This window comes from Lepidochelys olivacea (assembly GCF_965140295.1).
Source record: "Lepidochelys olivacea isolate rLepOli2 genome assembly, chromosome: 1".
Lineage (NCBI taxonomy): Eukaryota > Metazoa > Chordata > Testudines > Cheloniidae > Lepidochelys > Lepidochelys olivacea.
Window position 1 is genome coordinate 230695410 of NC_140411.1, and position 13077 is coordinate 230708486.

Genomic DNA, 13077 nt, shown 5'->3' on the forward strand with positions numbered 1-13077 from the left:
AAAAAGTTTTCTTTTAGTCTGAGCCCAGGAAGGGTGGTGGGGCGGGGGGAGAATCCCTCTTATTGGTTGTCAAGGAGATCTGCTGTTGGGTTTGCTGGACTGTCTGTCTTCAAAGCCTCCTGCCTTTACTCTGAGAGGAGCCATTTCTTTGCAATGCAGGGAGTCACTGAAACCCTCCGAGGGGGCAGAGGCTGAGTAGCCACAAGAACATTTAAGGCTCCTTAAGGACTTTCGACGTACCTGAGACTCTTGCAGCAGATGTGATGTGGGAAGCTTTCTACAGCACGAAAGGGCGGGGAGGGGGGCAGAGAAGTGTGTGTGTGGGGTGTTATTTCACCAAGAAAAGCCCCCCTCCCACCAGATCTAAGTGAAAAGGGGTCAGATTAGATCCTTGAATATTTAAGGGGGGGGGGGACTTTCCACTGAGTGTCCCCAGTGTTTAATATTGAAAAATGACTCGTGGCAATGAAACCAGTCACCCCCAGCCCTATCCTGTGTGCTTCTTACCTGTGGGAACGAGTACAAGGTAGCAAGGACAAGTGAGGGAATAGAGCGAAGGGCTGGGGAGGGAGGGAGGGGGGGCGAGGAATACAAATCTCTCCTAAAAGGCTCTGGGAAGAGTTTAATTCCCTCCCCTCTTCTGCCTTTCCACCTCCCCCTCCCCTCTCTCCAGAGCCCGAGGAGGGATTGGCAATTCCTCCCCGTCCGTCCCGCCTACCCTCTGGGTCCCTCTGCGAATCAGCGGGATGCTGTCAGCGCGTCAGTTTCTCTGGCTCCCCTCTGCCAGTCCCAAGCGCGTCTCTTATCAAAGAAACACACCAACTGCATTGAATCATATCATTATCATGGGGACTGTTTGTTTTTCATGGCACTTTTGTTTGTTTTTCGCTCTCTTCTACACTGGCAGGTTTGCGGGAGGCAATGGGGTCCCAGGTAAGAGAGATCTTTCACCTACTCCTCTTTCTTTAGACGCGGGTTGTGGAAAGCAATTGCTGATGAAGGGACTGTATTTCTTCTCCCTCCCCTCTTATTTCTATAAAGGTGTGGGGAAGGAGGGAGGAGTAGACCTCTTTTGATTTTGCTGCTAATATTGCGAAGGGCTTTAAAAGTTGCTGTGGGGACGAGTTGTTCTCTGTGTTTGATGCTCTTATATTCAAAGAGACTTTTTGGAAGGTTTTTTTTTTTAAAAGTTACTTCCCATAAGTGCTTGTGAAAATAGATAAGTGGTGCAAATAAATCTAGGTTCTGTGCAAGGAAAAGGTTAGGTATTGTATATTTTAAAGTTTCCCGTGTCTTTCCATTAACCTAAAGACCTGATATTACCCTCCACTTGTCTTATACCTTTTAAATAGCCCCCCCCCCTTGAAATATTAACTTCGCTACGTTGTAAAATCTGCACAGAAATGCTGTAAACCAGTGGGGGTTTATCTGGTTTGTTGGTAAAGCTGCATACAGCTCTCGAAGTTTGATTTTTTTTAAAAAAAAACTTGAGGGAGTTTTTTTTTTTTAATCGCTTCTCCCAAAATGTAAGGGGATTGATGAAGCAAAATGCACGCCTCCCGTGTACAAATTATTGTAGCCCAAGAAAGACAACGTGAAATTAGTAGCAGGGGAAAAGCTCATATTTGATTTTGCCTTTTTCGTTTGACTCATTGGCATTCAAGCCTGACTTCCAGGCATCTTCTGGTTGCTGCGAAATGTCCCCCTTGGCTCAATGCAGTTTAAATTTTTGACGGCATTATAAAGAGCCCAGCTGTCACTTTTGCTGATCTTGACGGGAGATGGGTGCCAGTTTAATGAGTCAAAAATATGAACCAAGGCGTTTTAAAAAAATCTTCTCTTCTTTTTGTGCTTGACTGAATCTGTGCCTGATCTCAGCAAAATACCCTCAGCCACCCTCCCCAAGCGAATTCACGTAAATCACAGCTAGATCTGAACTGGCTCAGCAGCTAAAATAAACGAAAGGGAAAGAAAGAAGGAACCCGATTACAGCCCTGCGTTTCTCAAGGAGACACAATACTCTGCTTTCGAGTGGGGGAAAAAACTTTTTTCTTCCTATTCCTTTAAAAAAAAATCCAGATTCCTTGTTGTTTAGCTGGTTCAGATTCTTAAAGGAAAGTGAAGGTGCATCCTGAAAGCAATTCTGTCCTTTATTCCCCCTCTTTGCAAAGTTCTCTGATGTGTGCAATATCTGATTATTCGCCTCCCTCCAAATAGCCCCTCCTGTCCCCGGTGACTTTGAAGGATCCTTGTTTCATCACTGGAGATGGCTGAGCGAGCATTTCTGAAACAATTAGCGTTAGGATTTCAATACAACTGTTTTCACTTTACTGCACCTTTTCTGAGGATCTGTTAATCTAATTGGCATGAAACAAACTGCACATGGATGTCACTGGATTCCTTCTTCCCGCCCCACCCCGCCCCTACTCCCGTTACTTTATAAGCATAAATCCTAACTTCACTTTATCGTGCTTTAACTGTTACCCAGATCATAAAATATTACTCCTGATCAGAGGGCTCCCTCTACGTGTGTGGGTGAGTGTGTCTAGCTAGGGAGCCTCAGATGTGCCTACTGCATTAAATTGTGAGGAAATCCATTTGAAGTGTATTCCCACTAAGGGGGATTTTCCTTATTGACATTAAGACAGCAATCAATAGCCCATGGCCACTTTCTTCCGTTAGCGCTGAGGCTTTGGAGGGCCCATCTCCCACAGAAACTGACATTCTTCCAAAGGGTCAGTCATTTCCCTCCCCCTTGGCAACTTCATTGCCTCTTCTCTGACAGTCACTTCATGCATTCAACTACAGTAGATGGAGAAAGGAGGAAGTTTGTGTAGTTGTCACTGGATTTTAAATTTTCCCATGTACACCCGCAGAACGTCAGGGAAAAGGGTTAGCTTGTCTTTATATGTTCACTTCATTAACATTCCCTTCTTCTCAACCCATTCCCCCCCCCCCTTTAAAAAATCTAAGGAGAAAACTAGTGCTCATCATTGGGAGGGGGTACTTTTTTTAAAAAAGGAATCTTGTATCCTTGTTTTAAAAGTCTACACATCATTAAAGACTCTGAAAGGAGAACGTTCAGAGAAGTTGAACATACAGTTTCTATTAAATGAGTTTTGGGGTATGTATACTTTTACTGCAGGTTACTCTTCTCCCCACAAATTTCTGGAGTTCCCTATGCTCTCCCATTCATTGTTGGGTGTGTTTTTGTTTTTTGTTTTGGGGTGGGTTTTTTGGCCCCTTAATAAAAAGGATTAATGTAGTTTGACTCTTCAAATATTTTTCTTATTGCCCTGCTAAGGTAGTTTGTTTAAACAGGTATCTGTCTTTCTAAATTAAAAGAGATGTTTTCTGGCAATATCCAAATTTCCTTTTCCCGGTCACTTAAATCATCTCTTATTTTGATTAGACAGACTAATAGAGTTGGTTGAAATTAGTGTGTACATTTTTCCAGTGTAGATCTACACTACAGACTGTGTAGATACAAAACTTCTAACTTCTGATTTGATTCCTAATGCATGTGAAGGAGTTTTGAGCCTTTGTGCCTTTGTGGAGGAATAAAACTAGCTTTAGAGAATTAAAGGTTGGGATATTTTTAAACAAGTAAAAAAGAACAACAGCAGCAACAATAACCAAATAAAATAATCCCCTCTGTTCATAGTGAGACTCAGAAGTCAGTCGACTAAACAACTTCTTCAGTTGGAGTGCCCATGTAAAGGGGTTTCTGATCTCTCACTGTTGAGATCTCTTCTTATATCTCTCATGTGTTCATTCTGTGATTACAGATGCTGATGAATGTGCCGAAGGGACAGACGATTGCCACATTGATGCAATATGTCAAAATACACCTAAATCCTACAAATGCATCTGTAAACCAGGTTATAAAGGAGAAGGGAAACAATGTGAAGGTAAGGATAGCTCCTCTTTCTTCCCCCCCCCCTTTTTATTTGTTTGCTCTGTAAATAGCTGAATTCCTCAAACGATTAATGTAGATTTACAGCTGCTTAACCTCAAATCTTGGTGTTTATTGGCAAGCATCCCCTGCTGCTTCTGCTAATTGTTCTGCTTCAACAACATAGAGTCCTACAGTCCGCTTTAAAAAATAAAACCAGGGAGAATCGTCTTCTATTAAAGCCAATCCAGTTTTAAACAAAAATGTTCCAAGAAGCGCACGGGGGTGTTTAGTTTTCAGTGTTTAAAAAGGTCCTATTCAAATCACGTGATCATAACCCTGGTGGAGAGGGATCTGAGCCTGGAACACTCCAAACAGTTTTGGCTGGTACTAAGCAGTGACCCTGAACTGCAGAGTGTGGTTACGGGGGAGAGGGAGGGAATAGATCTCTAGCCCTTCCTTTCTAATTCTCATATCACACAAATCAGTGATGGGAGAGACAGTTTATGACCTAGTTGTTATTTCTCTTTAAAATTCCCCACAGTTAAAGACAGGTAGTAACATAAGATGCTGTACTGAACCATTGGCCTATGTACTCCAGTATCCCATTGCTGGCAGTGACCAATACCAGATGTTTTAGAGGAAGATGCAGAAAACTGTAGGCAGTCATGGGCTAACCTGTTTCTCCAACCTGCCCATGAAGGTTTTCCCCGAAACCCAAAAAGTTAGACATTGGCATAAACCTTGAAGAGTCCAGGTTTATATATATTCCAAAGCCCCTTTTTACATATGTGCTATTATAGCTCTGCATGATCTTGTTATCCATGTAGGTATCCAAGGTTTTTTATTTCATGCTCATAAGCTTTTTGGGCTCAATGATATCTTGGGATAATGAGTTCCACAGCACATTGTGTATCATATGACAAAAATATTTTCTCTTGTTGGTTTTGAATTTGCTACCTTTCATTTTCATTGAGTGTACTCTTGTTCTTGTGTAAGTGACAAGTTCTCTCTCTCCCTTTGAATTACAATGATTACAGTTCGGGTAGGAAACCCAGTTGTCCAGCTCATCCTACATTTGATTTACTGATGTTATCAAGAGACTATAAACTTTCCTGAGTTTCTGGAACCTCACCAAGAGCCTGATCCAGCCCCCACTGAAGTCAGTGGAAGTTCTGCCCTTGATTTCCATAGGACAAGGACTGTAACTGCAAAAAAACAAAAGCTTTGAGGGGCTCTTGAAATGATGTGTATATAAAGTGATTGCGTGTATCTCTAGGTCTGTGGAACACCTTCCCTACTTGATCTGTACAAAGCTATAGAATTAGCCATTTTTAAAGCCCATTTTTTTATTTCAAGGAGCCTTTGGCATGCCATTGGGTTTATTGTATTTATACTGACTTTAATGGTGGCTTTACTTTCGTCTTTAAGTTAATCCATTCTAAGTGTGTAGGGTATTTTGATAGGCATTATATAAATTAATATTTCAAATGTTATACATTCTGTCTTGTCTTTTGTACTTCACCAGAGAGATCATTCTTTTGTTAGCAAGAATGAATATTATAGTCACTGCAGGATGCAGGGGGTTTCTTTTGTTTTTTTCACTTGTAGATGCTTAGCAGTGTTATAAATTCCCTTCCAAATCTGTATGTTTTTCTAGAGCAGTCTGCAACTTTTTCAAATTGTTTAGTGCAGTATACTATTATACTGTTACACTATTAAAAAGATTAAAGACCTAAAAATGACTTTGCTGAAGTCCACAAAAATTTGAAACCACATATTATTCTCACTGGACTTCCAAAATGTTTGTTCAAGCACCCTCATAAAGCATTTTTGTGGTTGTCATATTTTTCTGTCTTGGGTTTAAATTGACCGAAATAAATTCTTACTGTCCACCTCTTGGTGCTGTAGTATCTCTAAACTGCTGTTTGTTGGAAGCTAGAGTTTTTTTTCTTGCAAACAGATCGAGAGACTCATTCATTAATAAACTTCCACAGGACCCTGATAAGGTGGGTGAACATCATTATGCTTTTTTTATAGATAAGTATACTTAGGTAGAGGGAGGTTAATATAAGGTCACACAGCAACTCAGTGGCAGAGCTAAGATCTATCTCCCAGTCTGCTACTCAGCAAGAATAAATTAATTTTGCATCTTCAAGTCAAACTTACAAAAACCACAGAGAGAAAAATAGAGCAACAGCATTGATTGTTACGTAATACATTACTACAAGACAAATACTGCCAGTAGCCAAACTCCTGAAAGCTATTTTGTAAGATACATGCTGTTATGTCTGTGATAACAAAGATAATTCTCCAGGTGAAATATGACAAATAATAATATCTACAGTGTCAAAGCCAGAACTGGAACAATTAATTATTCTGTCTCTTTATATCAGAGTTCTTCCAAATGGTTTTTGATCTACTGAAATTTATTACCTATGAAAACAAGAGGTCATTTTGAAAGATAATGTTGTCTCACTAAGTGTCTGTTACATATGCCAGTGAGAACCATCATATATATATTGCTTAACTTCCTAAAAAACAAAACAAAACAAAAAACACAAGGCAACCCTCTGATAGTGAAGTTGCTTTCTCCATTGAACCAAATTTTACACAATAAGCTGGGGTTCCCCATAATCGGAACTGCAGCTCACATGCTGTAATGAACTGAAACAAATCAAGATTTATAAACCATAAATAGAGTTCACTAAAATTGTTGAATATATTGTAAATGGGTTCCACTGTACACGGTAACATTTTTTCCGAGGGCCTGCCTTAGATTTTTTTTTTTTTGAGTCAATGGAAATGACATTTTTGGGGACAGGGGAGGTATTGAAAACATACTTGATTTATGTATTTATACAATTGGTCTGACACCCACATTGTCTACACAAAAAATACAAACTCACAAATCTGGCCATGACATTTGTTTACTTTTTAAAATCTAGTCAGTCATTTTAAAATAAAAAAGTAGGATCTTAACGTTAATACTTGTCTCTTCTGCTGTAGGAAAAGTGGAGCCCAGTGTCTTGTGCTGGAATCTGTGCATATGTTGCTACTCTATAAACAAAAGGGTTGGAAGAAATTTACAGGTGCAGAAACACTCTCTTGAGAACCTGAAGTGACCTTTTAGCAATTAGACTGAAACAGTAACTTTTCCTGCAGATCCTTAATTTCTCTGGGTAGGGATCTCTTGTCTGCACAGAGCTCCTCTAAACTTTGATTTTCCATGAACCTCGGTTGGACTGGGCTTCTCTGACTGTCCAAGTTTTCCCAATAAAGGGGAAAGGTCCCCCAATCCCTCTGTGTCTCTCACCCTCTTTTGTTCTCCCTAGTTTGGCATTTTCTGCTCCCACCCACGCTCCTGCTGCTCTACTAGATATGAAGACAGGAGCCACAAAGAGCAGTTCCTATGCCCTGGTCCAGCCTGCAATTTTGCATCCCCTTTGAACAAACTACCCAGGTTAAGGTGTTTAAAATATACTTCTAGGGTCCAAATATTAAATTATATGTTAATACTCATAAGTACCTGAACTATGGCCTTCTTCTTCTATGGTCCGAAGCCACTCCCTTTCTTTATAGAAATGTGACTTTCAACATTTTAAAATGGCATTAAACATATATCCTCTGTGTGTGTGTGTGAGTGATAAATATAAAGGGAAGGGTAACAACCTTTATGTATGCAGTAAAATAAAATCCCTCTTGGCCAGAGGTACAGAATCCCCTTACCTGTAAGGGGTTAATCAGTTCAATTAACCTAGTTGGCACCTGACCAGAAGGACCAATGGGGAAGATACTTTCAAATCTGGGGCGGGAGGGGAAAGGCTTTGTTTTGTGCTCTGTGTGTGTTCTCTCCAAGACAAAGAGAGAGACCAAGCAAATAATCCAGCTCCTACTGAAATGATACATCTAATATTCCTGAAATACTAAGTAATAGCAGGGAATGCGTTAGATTATCTTTTGTTTTAGCCTGTGAATTTTCCCTGTGCTAAGAGGGAGGTTTATCCCTGTTTTTTGTAACGTTGAAGTTTTGCCTAGGGGGGAATCCTCTGTGTTTTAAGTGTTATTACCCTGTAAAATTACCTTCCATCCTGATTTTACAGAGGTGGTGCTTTTACTTTTTTTCCTTATAATAAAGTTCTGTTTTTTAAGAATCTGATTGGGTTTTAGTGTCCTAAAAACCCAAGGTCTGGTCTGTGCTCACCTTGTTTACCTATCTGGTTGGTAGATTATTCTCAAGCTTCCCCAGGAAAGGGGATGAAGGGGCTTGGGGGAATATTTTTGGGAACAGGAGCTCCAAGTGGTCCTTTTCCTGAATCTTTGTCTAACTCACTTGGTGGTGGCAGCAGTACTCATCCAAGGACAAGGAAGGATTTGTGCCTTGGGGAAGTTTTTAACCTAAGATGGTAGAAATAAGCTTAGGGGGTCTTTCATGTGGGTCCCCACATCTTAACCCTAGAGTTCAGAGTGGGGAGGGAACCCTGATATGGTGGTGGCACAGTGGGATAATTTTGAACATGAAGCACAGACCTTAGGATTTTAAAAAGAAAATATTTTTTCTTTTGATTGCTTGAAGTCAGGGAGGATTTTTTTTAAAGGACACTTTTTTTGTTTGTTTGTTTCTTCTCTGCCTCAGGGCAGAGTAGTTAAGCTACAGCAAGGGAATTCATAAGCTAGGTGTTTTTTTTCTTTCTAGCTCTCGGGTTAGGCTAGGCTAAGCGGAGGGAGGCTAGGATGATGGAAAGTGATGTCCAAAAGAAACTAGTTTTAACCAAATTGGAAGCTGAAGAAAGAAAGAAGGAACATGAAAGACAACTGGAATTAAAACAGATGGAGATTGATGCACAAGTGGCCAGCGAAAAAGCTGCTAGGAAGGAGAAGGAAAAAGAGAGGCAGCATGCTCAGGAAGAGAGGGAAAGAGAGAGAGGAAGCATGAACTGGAGATAATGAAGTTAAAAGGACAAAGCCCTTCAGCAGTTGGCACCACCTCCCCAAAAATCCACAAATGGGAATGAGTGTGTCCACAGTATGATGAATATTTCATCACCTTTGAGAGACTGTGCACCTTCTATGCAATTCCTGAAGATCACAAGATGACCACACTGGTAGAAAAATTGACTGGAAGAGCTCTGGACATATTCAACAAGATGCCTATTGAGGATGCTTCTGACTATGGTAAATTCAATGATTTGGTTTTGAAGCGATTTCAAATTACACCTGAAACTTATAGAGTGAAATTTAGAGCCCTTAAGAGAGGGGCTGGACTAAGTAATGTGGCTTATGTAAACCAGATGAAGGATCTGTTAGATAAATGGGTCAAAGGAAGGGGTGTAACTAGCTCTGAAGGAATGTGTGATTTGGTTGTCCAGGAGCAGTTCCTGACTATGACCAATGATGATGTAAAACAGTGTTTGCGGGATAAGAAAATGGACTCATCAGAAAGTCTTGCTTCTTATGCTGATCAGTATGAATAGTCCCAGAATTTCAGAGAGGTGGGGCAAATTGGAACAAAACGGGTGGAGGTAGCAAAGAGGAACAACCATGGTCGCAGTTTGGGTGGATACCAGAAGGGACACCCCGAGACCACATCCTACCACCGGGGGCAGCCCAAGGCCCCAACTACATCCCAAGGAAAATCCCAGACACCTTATTGTCCGACCATACCATTCTCCAGCAACCCACCTCGCCCCAGTGACCAGTCAGCTGGCGATGTTTTAAATGTAATGAGCTGGGGTATGTAAAGGCCAACTGCCCCAAGAACCCCAACAGATTGCAGTTCATTGCACCGGGGTCACACCAGAGGTCCTCAGGCCCAGATGCCTCCCAGATATCCTCAGAGTGAAGCAAAACTTTGAGTGTGGGCGGGAAGAAGGTTATCGTGTGGAGGGACTCTGGAGCACAAGCGTCAGCTATCCACCAATCTCTAGTGGACCTCAAATTCATCAACCCAGAGGCCCAAGTGACTATGCAACCCTTCAAGTCAAACTCTTTTGACTTTCCTACAGCCAAGTTGCCTATCCACTGGTCAGGAATGTGGACTTTTGCAGTCTATGACGATTATCCCATTCCCATGCTGCTGGAGGAAGACTTGGCCAACCATGTGAAGCTAGCCAAGCGGATGGGAATGGTCACCCACAGCCAGGCTAAGCAAGCCTTCACACATAGCTCTGTTCCTGAGCCTTCTACAAGGGCCCAGTCTGTGTTACCAGAGACCCAGACTGAGGTGGTGGAATTGGACCCCATGCCAACGTCTGCAACAGCAGTAGTGGATCCAGTTGCAGAGACCCAGCCAGATCCAGTCCCAGAACTGGACCCGGTGGAGCAACCAGCACCAGAACCATTGCCAGCACTGAATCCAGAGCTTGCAACCCCATCAGCAACTCCAACATCAGAGGGTACCCCCAAGCTTGCACTGACAGCAGCAGCTAAACCAGCGCAAGAGGCTCAACCGGAGCCTGAAACACAACATAGTGCACCAGCAGAGAGTGGTTCACAGTCAACAGAAACACCCGCATCACCTGCATCGCTTCCAGGGGGACCAAGCCCAAGTCCACAACCCAGTGAGGAACTGATGTCTCCAGCATCAAGAGAACAGTTCCAGGCCGAGCAGGAAGCAGATGAAAGCCTCCAGGGAGCTTGGACGGCAGCACAGAACAATGCAACACCACTCAGTTCTTCTAATCGATCCGGTTTGTTGTAGAAAGAGGACTTTTATACAAGGAAACTCTTTTGGGTGGGCACCAGGAAGACTGGCATCCTCAAAGACAGTTGGTACTTCCAACTAAGTACCAGGTCAAGTTCTTGAGCTTAGCCCACGATCATCCTAGTGGCCTGCTGCGGTGAACAAGACCAAAGACCATTTGGGGAAGTCCTTCCACTGGGAGGGAATGGGCAAGGACCTTTCTACCTATGTCCGGTATTGTGAGGTATGCCAAAGAGTGGGAAAACCCCAAGACCAGGTCAAAGCCCCTCTCCAGCCACTCCCCATCATTGAGGTTCCATTTCAGTGAGTAGCTGTGGATATTCTGGGTCCTTTTCCGAAAAAGACACCCAGAGGAAAGCAGTACATACTGACTTCCGTGGATTTTGCCATGTGATGGCTGGAAGCAGTAACTCTAAGCACACCAGGGCTAAAAGTGTGTGCCAGGCATTAAGACATTTTTGCCAGGGTAGGTTGGCCCTCTGACATCCTTACAGATTCGGGAACTAATTTCCTGGCAGGAACCATGAAAAGCCTTTGGGAAGCTCATGGGGTGAACCACTTGGTTGCCACTCCTTACCACCATCAAACAAATGGCCTGGTGGAGAAGTTTAATGGGACTTTGGGGGCCATGATATGTAAATTCATAAATGAGCACTCCAATGATTGGGACCTAGTGTTGCAGCAGTTGCTCTTTGCCTACAGAGCTGTACCACATCCCAGTTTAGGGTTTTCACCATTTGAACTTGTGTGTGGCCACGAGGTTAAGGAGCCATTACAGTTGGTGAAGCAGCAATGGGAGAGGTTGACGCATTCTCCAGGAACTAACATTCTGGACTTTGTAAACAACCTACAAAACACCCTCCAAGACTCTTCAGCCCTTGCTAGAGAAAACCTAACAGATGCTCAGGAAGAGCAAAAGGCCTGATATGATAAACATGCCAGAGAGCATTCCTTCAAAGTAGGGGACCAGGTCATGATCTTGAAGGCCCCCCCAGGCCCATAAGATGGAAGCATCGTGGGAAGGGCCATTTACGGTCCAAGAGCACCTGGGAGCAGTTAACTATCTCATAGCATCCCCCACCTCAACCCTAAAGTGTACCATGTTAATTCTCTGAAGCCCTTTTATTCCAGCGAATTAAAGGTTTGTCAGTTTACAGCCCAGGGAGGAAATGATGCTGAGTGGCCTGAAGGTGTCTACTATGAAGGAAACAGTGCGGTGGCATGGAAGAGGTGAACCTCTCCATGACCCTTGGACGTATGCAGCGACAGCAGATCAAGGAGCTGTGCACTAGCTTCACACCGATGTTTTCAGCCACCCCAGGATGGACCAAAAGGGCATACCACTCCATGACATAGGTAATGCTCGCCCAATTAGAACCCAACCTTACCGGGTGTCTCCTCAAGCCAAAACTGCGATAGAATGGGAGAGCCAGGACATGCTACAGATAGGTGTAATACGCCCCTTTAACAGTGCATGGACATCTCCAGTGGTTATAGTTCCCAAACTGGATGGGGAGATACGCTTTTGTGTGGACTACCATAAGCTAAATGCTTTAACTCTCCCAGACAACTATCCAATGCTACGCACAGATGAGCTATTGGAGAAACTGGGATGTGCCCAGTTCATCTCTACCTTAGACTTAACCAAGGGGTACTGGCAAGTACTGCTGGATGAATCCGCAAAGGAAAGGTCAGCCTTCATCACCCATGTAGGGCTGTATGAATTTAATGTGCTCCCTTTTGGGCTGCGAAATGCACCTGCCACTTTCCAAAAACTTGTAGATAGTCTCCTAGCAAGATTGGGAGAATCTACAGTCACCTACCTTGACGATGTGGCCATCTTTTCTGATTCATGGGCAGAACACCTGGAGCATCTACAAAAAGTCTTTGAGTGCATAAGGGAGGCATGACTAACTGTTAAGCCTAAGAAGTGTCAATTAGGCCTAAACAGAGTGACTTATCTTGGATACCAGGTGGGTCAAGGAACTATCAATCTCCTACAGGCCAAAGTAAATGCTAATCAAAAGTGGCCTGTTCCAAAGTCAAAGAAACAGGTCCAATCCTTCTTAGGCTTGGCCGGATATTACAGGTGATTTTTACCGCACTACAGCCAAATCGCCGCTCCACTGACAGACCTAACCAAAAAGAAACAGCCAAATGCAGTTCAGTGTATTGAAGAGTGTCAGAAGGCCTTTAACCAGCTTAAAGCGACACTCATGTCTGACCCTGTGCTTAGGGCCCCAGACTTTGACAAACCTTTCCTAGTAACCACAGATGCATCCAACCGTGGTGTGGGAGCAGTTTTAATACAGGAAGGACTGGATCAAGAATTCCATCCTTTCATGTTTCTCAGCAAAAAATTGTCTGAGAGGGAAAGCCACTGGTCAATCACCGAAAAGGAATGTAACTCCATTGTGTACGCTCTGGGAAAGCTAAACCGATATGTCTTGGGACAGCGTTTCCACCTGCAAACCAACCA

General features: G+C 43.1%; 1 protein-coding gene across 3 annotated transcripts in view; it reads left to right on the forward strand.

Moving 5' to 3' along the window:
• Nucleotides 1-746: 746 nt before the first annotated feature.
• Nucleotides 747-13077, forward strand: part of SCUBE1 (signal peptide, CUB domain and EGF like domain containing 1) — a gene marked incomplete at its 5' end in the record, with an annotated part of 297483 nt that continues 285152 nt past the window's right edge. For 2 of the 3 annotated variants that reach the window (XM_084618021.1, XM_084618020.1), the window contains 2 exons: nucleotides 799-933; nucleotides 3789-3911. In XM_084618021.1, the coding sequence (XP_084474147.1) occupies nucleotides 846-933; nucleotides 3789-3911 (211 nt within the window). Of the gene's footprint in view, nucleotides 934-3788; nucleotides 3912-13077 lie in introns of all 3 variants that reach the window. The other variant, XM_084618019.1, reaches the window with a different exon arrangement.